The 19,483-nt window shown below is 41.2% G+C and overlaps 1 protein-coding gene across 1 annotated transcript in view; it reads right to left on the bottom strand.

Moving 5' to 3' along the window:
* Nucleotides 1–2,290: 2,290 nt before the first annotated feature.
* The window catches only part of rnd2 (Rho family GTPase 2), a 32,573-nt gene continuing 15,380 nt past the window's right edge, over nt 2,291–19,483 (bottom strand). Inside the window, exons 3-5 of the mRNA XM_084925361.1 lie at nt 8,938–9,047; nt 5,605–5,739; nt 2,291–3,429 (exon numbers count right to left, since the gene is read on the bottom strand). Of these exons, the coding sequence (XP_084781487.1) occupies nt 3,160–3,429; nt 5,605–5,739; nt 8,938–9,047 (515 nt within the window). The 3' untranslated portion in view covers nt 2,291–3,159. The remainder of the gene's footprint in view (nt 3,430–5,604; nt 5,740–8,937; nt 9,048–19,483) is intronic.

Below are 19,483 nucleotides of genomic sequence, written 5' to 3'. Positions count from 1 at the left end.
CGAATGACGTCAGTTCTGGCCATTTGAGGATAAGATGACTGGATTCTCTGTGCTCGTCGGAGCTGCTTGGAATATCGGAAAAGAGAAGAGAAACTCAAGAATGCAAAATCAGAGCATGAACCCACAAAGGTACTTCTAATCCTCCTGGCGTCTCAGCGGTAAAGGGCAAATGGCTGATCAGATTGCTGAAATTGAGGCTAGACATCCTGCAGTAATAAACCTGAGTGTGAGTGGGAGTAGATTGTCAAGATAAACTGCAATGGCAGTCTAATTTCACAAACAAAGCAGCAGTTTATTTGCCTTCATCCAGATGACATGTACAGGTCTGTATTAATGTATGGATGGCTGCCTTTTTTTGATGGATATGCAGGTTGATGGGGAAATGTGGGCCAGTGCAACTGAGATGATTCTGCCCAGTGCCTCCACCATACCCACAAACCCTCCCCCATTAAACACACACACCCACACACAGATAGACACACATCGGCACCATAATACTAATCCTCTTAAGTGTCAGTCTGAACTGTAGGGGCACAACAGGTCTTGTGCCCCCACTGTGTGTGCTGGCCTTATTTCCATTGCTCATTTCCTGCCCTGGGCAACACCTTTCTGCAGCTATTCTGTGACTCTTGTGTCCATCCAACAATGCCCCACTTCTATTTTTTCTGCTCTATTTTTCTAATATTTAAGAATGAGATATTTACTCCCTTGGGCGCTTGAAATGTGGGTGATTCTAAGCGAGCACCTTTGTGGGGCATCAATGTGGCTTTACTAAAATCTTCGCCTTAAACACAAATTTGCCTCAACAGAGATACTAATAACTCAAAAGTATACAAAATAGCAGTAATTCAGTAAGGATCACTTTAGTCAAAAGAAGTGTCATTTTCATCTACAGGTATTGGTAGTATTTGGTAGTATTGCTGTTTTCTGGGACCCCCACACAGAGTTGAGCAGACATCAACAACAACAGACATGTCATATCAGACACAGCACAGATATTGGGTTAAGATGGGTTGAAAAGTGTTTTGCAGATGGAGCAGCAGCTCTGGGTCATCTAAAGCAACTAACAGTGATGAGATCTGCCAATAGGATCTGTAGAGAGGTATGAATTTAGCCAACAGCAAAGTCTGGGGCAGAGCCCAGCTGTCACTGACTGACGTACAGGGATTACAGAATTTGGTGCGTCTAAACTGCGGTAATGGTACATTCAATTTTACTGTTTTTGAAAAAAATCATGATCTGAGGGCAATTTAACCAAAGAGGAATGTTTCACTTCAAAACAGGTATTGTGTGTGTAGCTGAAATGTATTTTTTTTAATAGCCTGACCCCTGGCAAGACATTACCACTTGGTTAGCCCTGAGCTTACTAACCATATGTATTGAAGCTGCTGGAGTAGCACACAAGCAACTCAAAATGTTTTTATGGAAATTCTTTAAATAGTGTAACTTGGCTCCATTTTGAATACTCAAAATATTTTTGCGACCCAATCCTTTAGCACTTCCCCCACACACCTTACACTTTTTTTGTTTTTATGTCTTGGCTTGTTTCTCTTATTATCTAATCCAGCTTCTCTGACATTCACTCCGTCTGTGGAGCTCATCTTGTCTATTGTTTAATGTCTAACAGGGAAACAGCAGCTGTTATAAAGGCAAAGCTTTTAATTGCTGCTTGAATGATGTGACTTACAGGCTTATCGACTCTCATCTCCACCTAAGAATTGTTATAATACAATGGCTTCTCAAGACTGCAGGTCTTGCTGCCAGAAATGAACTGACCAGCTGACTTTTATAGGGACAAACTATAGAAAAAAAAAAAAAAAAAACTTTAAAGTATCTGGAGTCCCAGCATCAGCTGGATGCTCTCTGTTGATTGAAGAACTCACACATCATCTCACCTAAAGCTTCTGAAACAGTATTGAGTCAGTCATTTAAACAACAGCACATCAGTGCTCTGGTGCTGCTGCAGTGCAGTTAAATTTTATTTGTGCCAGCTGAGAGGTCTTCATAGTGTGAACAACACCTTGAAGGACTGACTCACTCCCCTGGCTGCAATGTTGTTTATCTTGCAGGGCAACATGAGAGCACAGAGACGGCATTAACACAAGAAATGGGCAGTTAGCTTACAAATGTCATTTCTGAAGGCTGGAAGAGGAAAGCACGTGGAAGTGTTTAACTACGCAAAAATTCAGCACTCTGAATGATTTATTTGTTCCATTGTGATGAGCATACAGTCTAAGATTTGCGATGGCATTTAAATAACAAAGATCAGGAAAGAAACTTCAGCCAAAAATGATATTTTCCCCAATACAGGCAGGCTCTTGCTTTATTTTAGAGTTTAGTCAAAGTACAACAAAATAGCCCTAACATTTTACCACTTATCTTCCACAAAGAAACATATTTAAAGTAGCAACAATAGCATTCATTACAGTGAATCCAATTGGCATGAATGTAGCTGACGAGGAAAATACTGTTAAATGAGCAAAATAAAATCAGATACTTTGCTTCTAAAATGCACTTGTGGTAGTTATTCTCGCACACACCTTCATGGTTCTTCACTCAGTCTTAAAAAAATCTAATTTTAAGCTCTTAATTTGCCATCATTCACTAGAATTCCTTTTCAGCATTACCGTACATACAGGTTTTTCTCATCCATGGCAACAGGAAGCAGTGTCAGGCAGAAAAGTTAAACAACGACTCCGCATGTCTGCTGGACAACACTGCCTTTGTTTCATCTCCAGACATTCTGCTTCAACATGGTTCCGCGCACTCGCGCACTCGCGCACTCTCCGTCAATACGCCGCCGTGCCATCCCTGTTATTAGAGCCGTTTCAGGAAATTAATTCCACTTTAATTCCAGGGACAAGACAGCACTTCCACTATCACAGCTTCCTCATGTCCAGAGGCTTAGTCCAATTTGCCATCATTTCAAAACAAGACAAATATGTAAACAGCTTATAAAGTATGCACACACGCAACAAAAAGGAAAGAAATCCAAAGCATTTGTTTCCACAGTGCAGTGTTTCTTTTTTCTCACTCCTCTGCAGTGCAAAAAAGGAAAATACGAGAAAAAAAAGCATCAAATAATAAATAGACTTTCTCTTTCATATATATATTTCTGTGTTTATACATATATATATATATATTTGTAATGATAGGTCTCTACATGAGCACACAGCTCTTGGCCCGGTCCTTCCTCATGGCCGGGGCCTGGTCTATTTGCTCAGTCCGACCCGGCAGAGGTGGAAGGGGCAGTTGCGAGACTCGTTTCAGGCCTCTGCGGGAGCTGCTGCGTTTTAGCTGCGGCTTGTGCGGCCGTCGCACTGACGCCAAGGTGGTGATGTGGAACACATCCCGAACACTGTTTTCAGAAACCTTGGAGGTGCACTCTACATACGCCACCGCTCCCATCTGACGAGCTATCGTGCTTCCCTGGAACATGGAGACGGGCAAAGAAGAAATGAAAAAGGAAGCAAAGCTAAATGTGAAAGTACAAGAAGAAGAAGACAGGGAAAACACGCATCATTTTAACAATCAGAAATAATATGGTGTAAATCCTCTTAACATTCGTTGTCCTCTCTTCAGTGATTTTGAGTACTTGTGCATTCTTCTTTTTTTTGTATGTGAAATCCTGAATATCTCTCAACAGTGGCTTTTCATTAGTTTCCTCAGGCTTTAAGAGGTCGTGTAAGACATAAGTTTCCTTCATGTCATTTTTCAGTGTTTCAAAAAGAAAATTAAATATCCCCATATGCACTCCATCCTTCATTGTTTCTTGGCATAAGCAGACACTATAGCTCAACAGCAGAAAACTAAATGTCCCCCAAAAAAGAGGCAGCAATTCTGAGATATAGATGTTGATCTAAACTGATGACTGAAAGCCAGCGATCTGAACATGTCTGTAGATAAATGAATTTCCTCCAACTGAAGCATGAATAATGTAGATGCTGACTCCTCAGTCTGCAGTAAAACAAAAGGATGGGAATCCGCTGGGCCAGTTTTGATATGGTCTATGAGGCTATTTACAGGGAAGACATTCACACTAGGTACCAGAGCTGACCCCTGAGTAAAGTTACAATAACTGAGTTATTTGAAATTGTAAATTGTTTGCTTGTGATCAAATCAGACACAAATTTAATTTGAAAACCCCTGAGCCCCTGCCTTCACTACAGTACTACATATCCTCATCTGTTGTTTAATGATCAGAGTTTAAAGCTGTTTTCACACAGGATCAGCACATGCCAAGGATCTAACAGATGAGACAGAACTGCATTTCCCATGACCCCTACAACTGCATGTTCTCCAGCACAGAGAAAGCTTTTCATCTCAAGTGGAAGTGGTTTGATTTTCATCACAGCTGCACTGAGGCGTGTATAAGAAGCGATGAAGGCCTCATTAGGTGAAACAGCAGATTTAGATTCCAGGGTGGCGGTGGGAGGGGAAAGAGGTAGATTGTAGTGACAAGTGGAAATGCTCGATCGAATCTCGGGCAGATTAGTGTGGAAATGTCTGGAGTTCACCCAGTGGTCATCCGCAAAGCAACTTCTCAGCTCTGTTGGAATTCAATTTAAAGATCAGCAACAGGATAGCAACACAGGCTATTAGATTAGAGCACCGAAATGTTTATTGTGCACAGCTTTGGCATCTGCCATGTGACACACATTTTCTGGGCATATTAGAGAGGCAAACAGTAGGTGTCTCAAACCAAAAGAGAGACTGAGAAGGACCATGACAAACGTTTTCTATGGTTCTAGCCAGTAAATGGTCCCAGATATTTTACATTACCTCCGTGGTTTGTCACTCTTCTTTTGTTTATGTGTCTTATTTATATGACCTGTCTGTTTTTTTCAGTTGCTGAGTTTTTTTAGAAACAGCATGCTTTTAGCCTCCAGTAAGCTCTTAGACAGTAGCGGGAAAAAGGCTCCTTTGTTTTGAGGGCTTTTGTATGGTGGTGAAAAAAGCCCCTCCACTTTTTGTATGTCTAACACAGGAGAGCACACAAAATGAACACACTGAAAGCTGATTAAAATTCACAGATTTACAGAGCAGTTTATCATCCCCTCCCTCTTCTCCCCCATCCCCTTGGCTTAGAGGTCACGGCAGCATGTGATAAAAGGACTCACTCATTTATCAATGTCCATTTTCTATTCATCCTGCATTTTGAAAATCTGTAAATCTGCATGAATATTTCATTTCAGGGGGAAAAAAATGTTTCCCTAGACATAAACTAGACTAACCACTTGTGCTTCTTCCGCAGCCCTTGCCATAAGCAACATTACATTCCCTGTCAGCAAATTTTGGCCAAAACGGCAACCCCAGCAACATGTCCCAGAGGGGTTTAACGCTGTTCTAATAGCAGTCATGTGGTATTTTATTGTGTTGCATGAGCCTTTTCTCACACTCCTTTCCTGTGGGACCTCAAAAGAGAGGCAATGCCACTGCTGACACAACACAGAAAAATCTCATTTTATCGCTTTATTGCTTTCTAATTTCTTTTCCACATCTGTTTTCAAATCTGTCTGTCTTCCCAGGGCACCTTGCAAGTCTCAATCTTATTATTTATCTCACTCCATTCTCCTCTAATATCCATCATCTGCTAGCTCTCACCTGCTCGTGGGTGACAGGGATGAGGCGCTGTTTGGAGAGTTCCCTCAGGGTGTTGACGTCTGTCCTCATGTCCAGCTTACAGCCCACCAGCACCACCTTGGCATTTGGACAAAACTCTTGCGTCTCTCCTTGCCACTGCAGGAACGTGAGCCGACAGAGAAAAACTGAAAGACACTCTTGATTATGTCAAACATGAGCACTGAGTGCTGAGCTGCCTTTGCTGAAGTACAGTGATGACCTTTTGGCTACTCAGACACTGGATACCTGAGTTTGAGGGAGATTAATGCTCTCTTGCTAAAAGACATTTGTTCAGCTTAGCAAACACAGCAAAAACAAATGCATAACTTTGGTGTGTTTTTTTGTGGGAATTTAAGTCCAGCCTTCAAAGGGTTGGGGATTTTGGTTTCCAGTGACCTTTCTTATGTCATTTTGTTCTCAGCAAATTACTCAATGTAATTCAGTAAAGACTTTTTAACTTGACTAATCCATTCATCCATTGATGTCAACAAAGCCATTCATCAGTCAGCAAAACTAAATATTTTGTTCCAGTCATTTGTCAACCACAAATGCCGGAGGTTGTGTTAAGCTTCTGCTGGATACCACTGTATGATGAATATGATTTTTTGTTTTACTTTTGTTTGAGATAAACAAACATTTTTGAAGACAATCCCCTTGGTAATTGTACCAGGTGGAATGAAAAAGTTCAACTATTCTGCCAGTAAACATCAAGCATCCTACTTTCTTTGAATTTGTCATCACCACTTCCAGCATGGCTGCTATTTTCAGATATTGCACCTTTTAAGTCCCTTTTTGTGCGCTGAATCCCCTCACTGTGTCAAAATGTCAACTCTTCAGCTTTCATTTCTTTTTGCAGTAGAGGACAAAGTTGCGGGAAGCCAAATCTGGCAAGCAGTGTGGATGAGCGATTATTGTGTTGGTGTGGCCAAAAAACTTGTCACTGTTCTGTGTGCTGGTGCACAATGACACAGTGACGAACCCCACAGTTCATATGCTCTTCTTCAGACACCTGAGAACATTGAGAGTCTGACCCAGGGAAATTAATTTACAGCGCACAATTCCGAAAATCTCAAAATTAAAAAAGGAAAAATAAAACAATGTACATTCTTTTAGTTTGTACATCTGGCCTTTATGAACTGCCTTTTGGCTTGGACACTGCAGATATGCAGATCTCATCAACAGGGAATATCCTCCACATGAAAGTCAGTTGAGTTTGATGTTTGATCTCCTCTCAAGTTTGGGCTACATGGTAAAATCTCATATGCATAAAAGGGCAAAACAGCAGCAGTGCTGGAAGTGTTTCAGAGGTCTACAAACAGAAGACCTTAACGGTGCAATGTGCCAAATTTAAATTGGGTATGTTTGGGTTTTTTGCATTTTTTGTTTTATTTTTTAAATGGGCAGATTTGTGAAATTTTACGAAAGCAGCTCATTATTGGCATTTTCAGCGCAAAACAGACAACTAATTAATCTTAAGTGTGATGGAAAGGGGTGATAACTGTAGAGATTTATTTAAAGTTACATTCATTGTGGGTACATTTTACATTTTCAGTTGTTTAATTAATGAATTGTCAGACTGTTAAAAAATTCATAAAACAAAACAAAAAGGACGGGAATGGAAAAATCTTGGCATAAAATCTGTAAATTATCATGAGTAAGAAGCTAAAACTAGAAATATTTGGCAGTTTTGCTTGAAAAATGGCTCAAAGATGAAGTGATTAGCAAAAAAGCCACAGATTAACTGGTGCTGTCAACCATCCAGGATTAATTAGGTAATTATTTTACCTCTAATCAGATTAAAGAGACTTCCTGTTTTTTTATGATACAAGGCAATGTTCACTATTTTACTGCAACAGCTATAGGGCCACGTACTGTGACTTTTTCACTCGTGCCAGCTTAGTTTGGATGTCTGTGTGGTGTGTTATACTTTCCTTACTCAGTCTCCATCAACAAAATCTATTTCAGGTTCTGTTCCGAAAAGGTTGAGCAGTCTTCCTTCTAAAATCACCCTGAGATTAAATGTCACTACTGAAACTCAGCTGAACCAACACAGTGTCTCCTCCTGGCAACACAAATACATGACAGCCCTGAAATATTCTGCATGCCATGTGCAGAATGTCAGGGTGTCCATTCATCCCTTGTACTGAAAACAACCTCTGACCTTTCAGGCACATCCCCATTCTGTCAATGACATCCAATCAAAACCTTTGATTGTTTAACCCTCTCTCCTCCCCCAGCTGTCGTCTAGAAACATTGGTGACCCCCCCTAGCTTCTGGAGGTCAAGAGTCTAATTTAGGATGGTGATTGTGCAACAGGTTTTCCATGTGCGCCTGAGTTTCAGGGATTATTGGGATGACAACTAGGGGGCAGGGGTCATGGCAGCCCCCTGCCAAGTGATGCATGGGAAAAGCTAAAGCCGAGGAGCAGTGCTGCTTCCCCTGTTGACAGATTCCACGGAGGCTGGAGAGATATTGGTGGGTTAAAGAAATGGTGTCCCAGGTTAGATCTACAAAAGTCTGCAGGGGCATTTTAGCAGCTCCCTTCAGACCACTAAACACGTCAACAGACCAGCCATGGGAACTGTCTTCAGCCCACAAGGGGTGCAGTTCAAAGGCAAACTCACACACACATGGCTTCAAGATGAGACACCACTAAAAGGCACAGGTCTGCTTTTCATGATACACATGCATGCAAACAGACCCATTAAGTTGGGTATAATTACACCATGGGTGTTTCACTATACTATGTGGGCACACAATCTGCCACTGGCTGTAAAAACACGTCCAAAACCACATTTGATGACGCCACCCGGCTATTACACCCATCCCAACTGCACTGTTCCCAGCCATTAGCCACCTTGCAAATGTTAACAGACACCAACAAGTGAAGTATTCAGCATAAAACTCAGATTTTATATTTTAAATATTCACAGAAAGTCTGTTTCTAACACTCCTCAACATTCTCTGAAATGTCTTCTCTGATATGTCTGGTGTGTCTAATATGCGTATCTGATATTCCTCTTGAACCTGCAAGCCCTCTTATTTCATTCTTCGCATTGACCTTCTATTGCTTGCAGGGACACGGGTCAAGTATCCATGGACGTTTTGATGAGATAAAGGAAAGCGAGGCTTTAACCTCAGTGCTCATTTGCTCCATTGTTAAGCCGTGAAAAGCTGCTGGCACAGAAATCTAAGTCGATACAAGATGCTGATCAGGAAAAAGTGAATTGAATTGGTTTTTCGTTGGTTCTCCACTTTCACTGCAATATTAAATGCTGATCCAAAGTATTGAGAGGGGGAGTAAAAAATACTGACCTTCTTTATGACACTGTCCAAAGTCTCTGGACGGCTGATGTCGAAACAGATAAGCACTGCATCTGAATCAGGATACGCCAACGGCCTCACATTATCGTAATAAGAAGAACCTGTGAACACACAATAACATATGGCGTAAGGTCATGGTGTCTTTGGGGAAATTCCTAACTGTTTTTAACCTGATTTAACGCTGCAAGACTCTGCATCCCAACCATATGGCCTACTCTGTCAATTAGAAACATACTGCACACCCCCGGAAAGTGATCCAAAGGTCATTAATAGATGAATAGCCCATTAAAGCGGGCAGTGTGGCACACACATCGACATGCTGCAGCTCGAACACACTCTCCAGATGTAAATGAACCTTGATCTTAGCAGTTATGTGCACATATTTGTGCATCTTTTTCTCTTGGGCTTCCACACAGCTGTGCCTCTTCTGTCACAGTACTTCAGGAGGAATGTTGAGGAGTTAGTCATAGCAGCACACACACATACACACGCATACACACAAAGGTGAATTATAGTGGCTTGAGAATTGGAGGACTGGTACATACGATCCATAATCATCTTGAAACGACAGCGAATGCCAGCACAAAGGCCAAACTAAAGGTTGAACCCCTTAATTCTCTCATCTCATCCCTCTTTCTGTCTCACTTGCAAATGGTCCTTGATTTAAAATCTTCCATTTTCTTTTAGACTCTATGAGATTCACATGCGCTCACACGCTTCTCACCACTCTTGCTTTTCAATTTTGTACCTTGATCAAATTTGAGGGCAGAGTGGCGCCTCTGTACTTCCACAAGTTGCTCACTTCCACAGTTCCTGCTCACTTGCAGCTCTCATTAGGAGGCTTGTAAAAATATCTGGGCTCTCGTAGATGTGTGGCTGCGGCCACGGGCACCCTCCCTCCTACCGTCAGAAGCTGCTGTAGACCTTATGTTCTGCATAAATTTCAAGCCTCCATAACTCAAACGTTTGTCACATTGTGCATCAAATCTGCCAAAATTAGCAAATCACATTACACCGTAAATAAATATTAAACGCTTTGGAAGATTAAACATATGATTTAGGTTCATACAAGCTGATGATTTTTAATATTTATACAAAACCAAAGTTTATGTTTGTTTGGTGTGTCTGTGCTTCATACCAAACCTGACCTGCCACACAATAAACAGACTGTTAGAGCTGCATGCTTTAGTCTGGTGTTCTGCACAAAAGCACTACACCCTGCATCACTATGTTCTCTTTGTTAATGATGGAATGAGTATGTGACAATAGCTGCACGCTGCCCGCAACCCCATCATTCAGCTTGCTGTCCTGTAGTGACCTGCTCATTGCTCTTTGAGAACAATGCAACAGGCTGCCTGTCACATCCTCACAAGCTGAAATGGTTTTATTTACATTTGTTTGTCACTAAGAATCCACATTAACATCAAACGCTTAAAAAATTACCTGAAATATCAATTAAATCAGTGAAAAAACGAGTATGCTTTGTTTACAGTGGCTTCAGATTTCTCTCGGTTTAACACAACTGACTTTGATATCATTGTTTATACAAATTACTACCCCCTGCAGCTGGCAATAATACATATTACCACATTCTCACAGTGTGGTGACTAGATAGTGCGTTTCAAAATAGCATTCAATTAATTTTTATAAAATCTTGCTCACCACATGCACACAACCATTTATCTGCTGGCTGACTCTTTAACACATGAATGATGCTTGTCAAAAGAAGATTATTGTTTCCATTTACAGTAATTTGTAGTTCTTATATGGCCCTGTTTAGGACCTCCCTGCCCTTCTGAATAGTTGGAGGTGGGAGGAGGAACAGTAGGAACCCAGCACAGACAAATAGAGGTGGGTTGCAAGTGAGCTTTCAAGTGGATTGTAACCACAAGTAGACTACAGCAGCTTAAAAAACCAGTAATACATGTGTTTTGTTTTGTTTTTTAAATTTGATGCATAGAAACCAAGTTTAGCTGCAGCACTGCACTTCTGAGCTAATGGCATGTTTGATCAGCTTTGCACATCCTCATGCACCTGGACATAGAACAGAAGACACAAATAATACATTAAATCTAAATTAGGAATGCTCTCAAGCAGCAACTCCACAACAATTGAACTCTGCAAAATCCTTAAGGATGCTGGGCAAAATACATTTAACAACATTCCTTTGCTAACTTTAAAATATTTATGTTGTAATTTCAGTGCAATATACAGGAAAGAAAAAGTAATTTTAGCCTACACCTTGCAGGGCATTATCAGGAATTCATAGTCTCCTCTTCATCTTATTAACACAATATTGCTACAGTTCTGTATTGCTGAGAGAGCAGGACTAACACAAGCACACACAACCACATCCCCAGAAAAGGATGCCAAGTCCGACACTCAGCAAAGCTCACTTTGTAAGACAGCAAGCTGTGATGGGTAGCGGTCACACATGAGGTGCTGTAGCTGCTGAAGTCGGTCTTTAGTATGTATCGCAGTGCAGCAGACCTGTACTAAGGTTAGAGATGAAGAAGAAATGAGACACCCCTGTGGGGGTGGAGTAGGGACAAAAAAGATTTAATGAGTTTGATGCCGGAGCTAGGGCGTGTAGCGGTTTTTTGCAACAGAGAGAGAGAGTAGCAACCAGGGGATTAAAGCAAAATCAAGATGAAGAGAAAAAGACGTCAGATGAAGCAAAGTTCAGACAACAGTACTAGTTTGACTCAACATGTAATTAGAAGCTGAAATGAGGCCATTGGGATCAATTTGTCAGTCCCAAAGATCAAAATGATTGACAGGTCATGGTCACGGCAGGGCTTGTCACAGCACAGCAATTCAGAGCTCCTCTGCCCTGAACGACAGGAAAGCTACCTCAGCATTTTTGCAAAGTCGGGGAAAAAAGTCCTCTGAGGGAGCGGAGAAAAGTGCTGTGTTTAAAAGAAGCCGAGCAGGCGCAAATAAAAACCAATCAACATAACAATCAAGAGCACGAGGAAAAAAACGAGAAGAAGAATGGGGAGAAAGCATTTTCTCCTGCCATTTCTCCAGCATAAAGACATGACCAGAGATAAAAGAGGATGTCACTGAGGGTAGGGTTGGAGTGGGTGTTTGGGTAGGTAATGAAAGCACTGGACTCGGCAGGACAGATCAAATAAAGAGGTATGAGAGCTCTGGCTGGGTTGGCTATTGGTGAAGTTGGCCTGTGCCCATTCACTGTGAGGTGGAACAAAAGGTCAATTGAATTTCAGACATAGGCAGCATGAGATGGATGGGCCAGAAGAGTGTGGGAGGGGAGCGTAACCTGGCAGGAACCACTAAAAATCATCACGCCTGGCAAGGAGCGGGGCCCTGCCACGCCGTGCCAAGGACAGGCATAAAACACCCCTCACAAAACCTCCTTAAACATTAGCATTAGCCTAGCATTAGCCTAATTTAGTACAGGAGATCTCTCACAGTGGAAAGTGGATTTCTGCATTCATATCCACAGGACTAATTAGTGCAAAGCCACACTGCAGAACCACACAAGAGGTTGCACCTAAACATAATGACAGAGTTAGGAGGAAAGCAGTCCTTGTCTGCCGTCACTTGAGCTTCATCAAAGGCCAGAAACGTCCCAGAGGATGCTGAGGCGGACAGGAACTTAGTGGAGCGCTAATGTACAGTAATAAGACTTGAGGGTTTGCGGTATGACTTCATTTATGCCTCCTGTCCCTTGACACATCGACTCTCCTGTAGGGACAATCTATCTGAGACATGACAGCTCTCTATCTGCTCATTCAAAAGCTCTTCTGTGAAAACCTCATTTTCTGATAGAGCTGAGAAGAAAAAAAAATCACAATAACACACAAACAGAACATGTAACAGGGCAGATTCTTTGGGAATCCAACACTTCAAAAAACCTTATATTTATCAATACATTAATCTGTAATATCACAGCAGGAATGATCTCCTTCTTCCTGTTTTTGTTGAATGCTTATTTCAGGCGCAGCTAAAAAGCCAACCATTATGAGTGTGTGTGTGTGTGGGGGGGGGGTAGTCTTTGCCTCTAAGCTGTCTGATGTGTTCATGCACATATGGCAGGGAGTCAACAGCAACTAAGAGCCTCATTAGGCCATATAGAAATCCTGAAAAACACCCATGCAGACAAAGGCAGGGTAACGAACACCCTCCCAAATGTCACCAAATTAGCGAAAACGGGATCTTTTTTCTTCTCCTTCAGCTGTTTTCCTCTTGAAATCCACCTTCAGTGTGAAGGGAAAACATTTTAAGTCGCGGTGGCAGAGTATCTTAGCAACCTGGGGGATGCAAATGGCTTCATTGCGAGGCCTTAGAAAGGAAGAAAGAAAGAAGAGAGCAGGAGACTGAAGGCACTCCAGTGCATTGCTGATTAGAGGTGACTAAAAGGAGAGTTGGTGCTCCAACCTTTAAGAGGTTGAGAAGACTTTCAAACACTGAAGCTCCAAGATGTGTTGTGATTTCTTCTTAATTAAGGCTCAGCTCAAATAGAAATAAACATACAGCTGCCAAGACACCATTTGAGAGGAAGTAGTTACTCTGACCTAATGTAGCCTACTACTGTACAAGACAGCGTGTGTTTTATGTGAATGTAAGCCTGCGTTCTTTTTGAAGTCCACATCTTGAAGCCATACAGGTGCACATCGAGCCACTGACCTTATCTAAACTGTCATGCAAAAAAATCTAACCAGTAGATAAAAGTACGACATATATTGCAAATTCGAGATTTTTTTTCACTTTTAATATCATCTGGTTTTTCAGAAATACATATTCAGAAGTACTGTCCAGCAAGTTTGGATAATTTATGTTACATTTTTGATAGAGCCCGACCAGTATAGGATTTTTAGACCGATATCAATGCCGATATTTGGTGATACAAAAATCCAATATTCTGATATATCAGCCAGTATTTTTATTCCCTATTATTCAGATACACAAAGCAAACTGGTTCCTGAACAATTTTTATGTGTATTTATTTAGTCTTTTTTTTTTCCCAGGTGGATATTGTGTTTGTAGCATTCCAAACACATCACCAAAGAGGGAAGCTGCAGAGTGCCCTCTTGTGAATAAACTATGCAATGTCAACACTCCTAACACGATTGGCTGTTTCTCTGGTCTTTAATTTTCTGCAGTCATCAGCAATTATAAAGGATACTACTAATTTATCAGTAAATAACTGATATTGGCCAATAATATCGACCTGCCAATAAATACTTCTAATTTTTACTCCTACATGATATGTTTCCCATGTCATACTGGGGAAAGCTAACATGTCCCTGCTTCAGCTATTTAATTCATCACTGACAAGGTTACGCTGATTTGTGCAGTGCTAAATTGTCATTTCATAATAATGCTGTTTAAAGAGAAAGCTAACATTTTGGGAAAAAAAGCAAAGAGATTATATTTGCAATCTTATCCGTCCATCAAAGAGGCATCAGATTATTACCAATCTAAATCTGCAACAACACACAGCACATTACAGCCAAAGCAATCAAGACCCATCTTTGAGTGATAAGAACAGAAACTGCTGCAACAAGAGTGCTGCAGCTGTAACAGGCAGAATTTGCTAAGGAAACGTGATCGCACCAATTATCGGCTTGATTTTGCATTTATCTGTTTACTTTCTTAGTTTTAATTACAAGTTTAACACACATTTATAACATTATTTTTAAAAACTTCGCATCTCACTGTTCTTGCTTAAAAATCTTTGTAATTTTAGTTTGATCAATCCATGCAAAAATGTGTAAAAATATCACATTGTGACTTAACACAGTGTTACTGTGCCAGCCTATTTCTTCACCAGGTGAAATAACTTTTACTTCTTTGCCTCCAATTTCAAAAATAGACTACCTCGTGTGAAACTAATTAATTAATTAATTAATCTGCATGTTCAGAGTTTCATGCCATGATTTCATACTCATTCATACATGAAAAATCATTCATTTTTATTTCATCTTTTTTATGAATCATTCATTCACCTACAACTAATTCATAAGTACCTATATGTAATTCATTAATAGTCAAAGAGAAATTAGCTATGTTTAATTTTAGCTTTTAAATAAAGTTATATATTGTAGAGACTTGACCTTGTGCGTATCCCATCAAAATGTTGAAAGTGTCTAAAAAATATTGGACCTGAAAGCTAATACTGCAATTGCAACATTCATATTACGCCACGACATGAAATCTTTGCCAGATTTTGTGCAATATCTTAATTAGACTATTTACAGCTCAGACATACTTGACATACACTTTATATGAGAAGCTTGAGTCAATGAATTCCTTAATGAAAACGAAATGTAATGAAGTGAAAAAGATGGAACACATGTAAGCCAATGAACTGGAGCTATTCTTACATAAATTTTAACACTTTTCTGGTCTTACTGACCACTCTCCACCACATTCACGTTTTTTTATTCGTTGCATACACCTCTTTCTTATCACACACACAAACACACACACACACACATCCTAGGGAGTTTTGGCATTCAGTATATTGACAGTTTGTCGTGCAAGCCGGGAACGCTAAGGATCGAATCACTGACCTCCTGCTTGGCTGATGACCTGCTCCATCTTTGGAGCCACAGCCACCAAAAACAAGAAAAATAATAATCCTGTAATTACCAAACCCCGGCTGGCCTGAACTCTGATCTATGCTTACATCTTTTGCTGCTCTTTCAGGTTGACATATATTACACACACACACACTTCTCACACACAGGTAAAGCTACCGATTTGTAATGGAGATGGCTGTGTCAAGTTTTCAAACGCATTAGTGCACAGCCAGGACAGTGGAGGTGACACTGGGTTAAATGGCCATTAACCTTGCATGTCTGCAGCCTATACGCAGAAGATATTGATCAAAGCCCCCACACTTTCCCTGTGGAGGAAGTGCAGCCTTTGAAGAGCATAAAACACCTTCCACAGATCTGCTCTGAGCTCTGCTGCCAAGGAGTTAATACCTGTGTCTGTCATCCAATCGAAGGTTGAAAAGAAGGGCCAGCCAAAGTACTGACAGCGCAGGCTGGAGACAGAGCAGCATTACTGTCTGTCTCCTGGTTGCCCCAGGGGTATAGAGATAGAATACTGTGTCCCCTTTCAGCTTCTCCTCACCCCTACTCCTTGCTTCACACACAGACACACTTTCATTCCATCACAGTAACAGCTATGCATTTCATCTCCTGTGTCTGTGGTTCAACTTGTGTTTTTCTTTTAAAGATCACTATGCTTCTTTGTCTCTCACTTCATCTTTTGATATATTCCCTGTCTAGCTTTAAAAAAACAACAACAACACACCAGATGTGTCAGTACTTTGGTTTTCCCCTGCGAACTGTTTGAGAAATAGGTGACTGGTGTGGGAGTCTACATTGGGCTACTCTTAAACATTTGGGGATCTTTGTGTGTTTAGATGTTATAATATAAAAACTCCCAAGCGTTTGTTTGTGTGAGGAACTCAAGTAGTTGTGAATGACTTCTGGTTATGTACAGGAGGCACGCACACACCCAGTTTTCATCTTTTTTATAGTCTCCAGGCTTACCCCAATCACCGAGGTTCATCTGCTTCAATAGAAGCAGCAGACTGGTGGGTCCAAATCCACCAAATCCAAATTTTAAAAAAACAGACCAGAATTAAAGGACAACAAATACCATCTTCATAACAGTTTTTTGTTTTTGCTTTTTTTTTTCCATGCACAGTCATTTTGCAGCTCAAACAAAAAGCTGGTTTTAATATCTCCAACATAGATCCATCTTTTTGTTTTGTGTTTGTAGGCTCAACTTCAGATAGAGAAGAATCTTAGAGGAGGAGTAATTTTTCACAAGGATCATTAGCTTGTAGGATTGCAATTTTAAACCCTGATTTTTTTTTAAAAAAAGGACTTAAAAATGAGATAAAACAAAATAAAACATTAGTTATAAAATTAAATCAGTGATTTTCTGGCCAAAATATAGAAAAATATTTGAGAAGAAGAAAAAAAAAATCAATGTAATGTTGCCATACTGTGTACATTTTAACTACATGGTTAAAAATCTTCTGCAAATTTGGGAATTTAAAAGATAATTTCACAGTCGCTCAGCTTTTTTTTGCCTGTCCCATTTGGTTCTTTAGCCGTCAGAATTGTTGTCTGAAGGCCAACAAGGATACCCAATGGATTTACTTTACCAAGTGGATCATCACGGCCTTGCCGTATTGGTTCATTTGATCGACCTTTGTTGTTATTATTTATTTTATTTTATTTTCAGTTGTTACAGACGGGACAGACATGACTAGAGGATAGGAAAGGGAGAAAGAAAGATGAAGGAAAAGAAAAAAAGAGGGACAGTGAGAAAGGGCACTTAAAAAGAGAAAGAGAGAGAAAAAAACTCCTTGATCGCCTGTTGAGAGAAAAAGCAAAAAAAGAGAGCAACATAATAAACACAACACCATCGCATTAATCTAGCTAAGTGTAAACAGCAGTAAATACTAAATATTGAATGTTGTGGAGCACACAGGACCGACAGCGCACAATGTGCTTTGAGGTAGCAGCCAAGAAAGGTGTAGTTTATGTCTATGGACAGTGAACAACTGTGTGCACACCTGTGTGGATCAGCGCACTTGTATTCAAAAGGTTTCACCAACGGTCTTCTAGAGGGTGTAGGGAGCCATAGCCCCGTCCAACCAGGGCATGAAGCAGGCATGGAGGAGATCCAGGCCCCAGACATCCAGAGGCCCCACAGTGCGAGAGCCCAAGCACTCTGGGGCTCAGCATGATACTTAATAGATAACCTGCTTATTTAATACTTGCTTATTTAATCAAGTTTGTCAACACACACAGCTCGACCACAAATCCACCCATTCATCCAGGAAATGAAATTCAACACCAAGCCCTATGCTGCACATAAATAAAAGAGGCATTTATCCTTGCAGATTATACACACTAGTTTAAACTTAGTGGCAAACACCAGGGCTGATCTACCCAGCAGGTGGATTCTGACATGGGGTGGTGGGGCTGCAGCTGTCTACCAGGCTTCACCTCTCCTTAATTCCAGTCACAGAACTCAACTCGCCTACTGGGACTGTGGTGTTAAAGCCTTTTGGAGCATATTTAATGCAATTTTTATGGCTTGCTGTGTGGAGGATTGTGTTCCCAGTACAGTTGTAGTGAGTGATTGTAAATTACTGAGCACTAATTAGCAGGTATTTATGTTTGTTAGCCAAGTCTACCCTATCATCCACACACGTTCACTTGACCATGCAAACATGATGGTGCCAAAATGCTAATGCTGAGGCTTCTAAAACCAGTGTGCGACATTACGGTGGGTATGTCCATCTTTGTTTTTTTTACACAGTCATCACTTGACTCAAGGTTAAAAATGGTTTGAAAAAAGTTGGCTTAAACCCCAGTGGCTGCAGTTTTCCGAGTCTGTACCACCTTAACACCACCTCCATCTGGTGAGGATGGAGAATGTGTTTTGTTTTGTTTTAAAGCGCCAATTCTGACAGTCTGTGAAAACTCTCCAAGTCGTTTCAAGTTATCTGCCAACGCTGCCAGCATCACCCACTGACACCAAATTCTTTGAGCACTGGGGACTGCCATGCCACAATGAAATCTGCTTTGAAAAGCTCTCAGCCTTGCTCAAATATCACCTCTCTCTCTCTTACACGCACACACATACACAGTATTCAAATTCATGTCTTTATATTCCTTTTCACCTGTAAAAAAGGAGTGATCACATCCTTTATTCCCACTCCCCTACACCTTTGAGTTTCATATTCTCCGTTCGGAATTTGTACCCAGTCTGGAAGCTTTTCATTAAAACTTGTAATAACACTGACTGCGGCTTCTCTGTCCACAGCTGTCAGTCTGATAAGAAAGCAGAGGTGAGAATATTCAGTCAGCAGCTACAACCACATATATATGAAAGGAAAACTTGAGTGAAAAAGGGGGATCCTCTGCTCCACTTCCTCTGCTGCACAGCCATGCAAGCGCATCTCTATCATTCAGCTATCTATGCACCCCCGCCACCCCAGCTCCCCGCTCTGCAACCCCCACGGGAGGCCAACAGATAGACAAGACGCTACTTCAAGTGCAATTTCACATCCACAAAAGTTGCAGCAGCGAGAAAAAGAGCGGGCTGGATCTTGTTTATAAATAAAGTCATTCATAAATGATGGCATCTGTCGAGTGTGCGTGAGTGAGGTGCAGGTGGGAGGTGAAGGATGGAGGTGAAATATGGCCTCTCTCTGTGTATCCCCTTACGCTCGGATGGGTTCCAGACGGATGCTGAGAGGGTTTTGCTCCTCTGGAGATGGAGGGCCATCGGGACTGAGAGTTAGCTTTATGAGAAGCAGAACGAGTCAGTGTGGCTGTTTGAAGTGAATTGATCAAAGCTGGGGCGGAATCGGGTACAGTTGCAGTCAGCAGAGGGGAGTGGACTGGGTGAAAACACACAGAGCCATGGTTCTCTGGATGGATTTCCCATCTGACTGAATGACAGAGGCATTCACTGCTGCTCCTGCCGCTGCTGCAGCTTGAATAGGAGCAAGCGTCTGGTTCAGTGT

Source organism: Perissodus microlepis, chromosome 4 (genome assembly GCF_051167445.1).
Source record: "Perissodus microlepis isolate ML-2025 ecotype Zambia chromosome 4, ASM5116744v1, whole genome shotgun sequence".
NCBI lineage: Eukaryota > Metazoa > Chordata > Actinopteri > Cichliformes > Cichlidae > Perissodus > Perissodus microlepis.
Note: the sequence above shows the minus strand (reverse complement) of the source record. Positions and strands in the feature narration are given on the sequence as shown.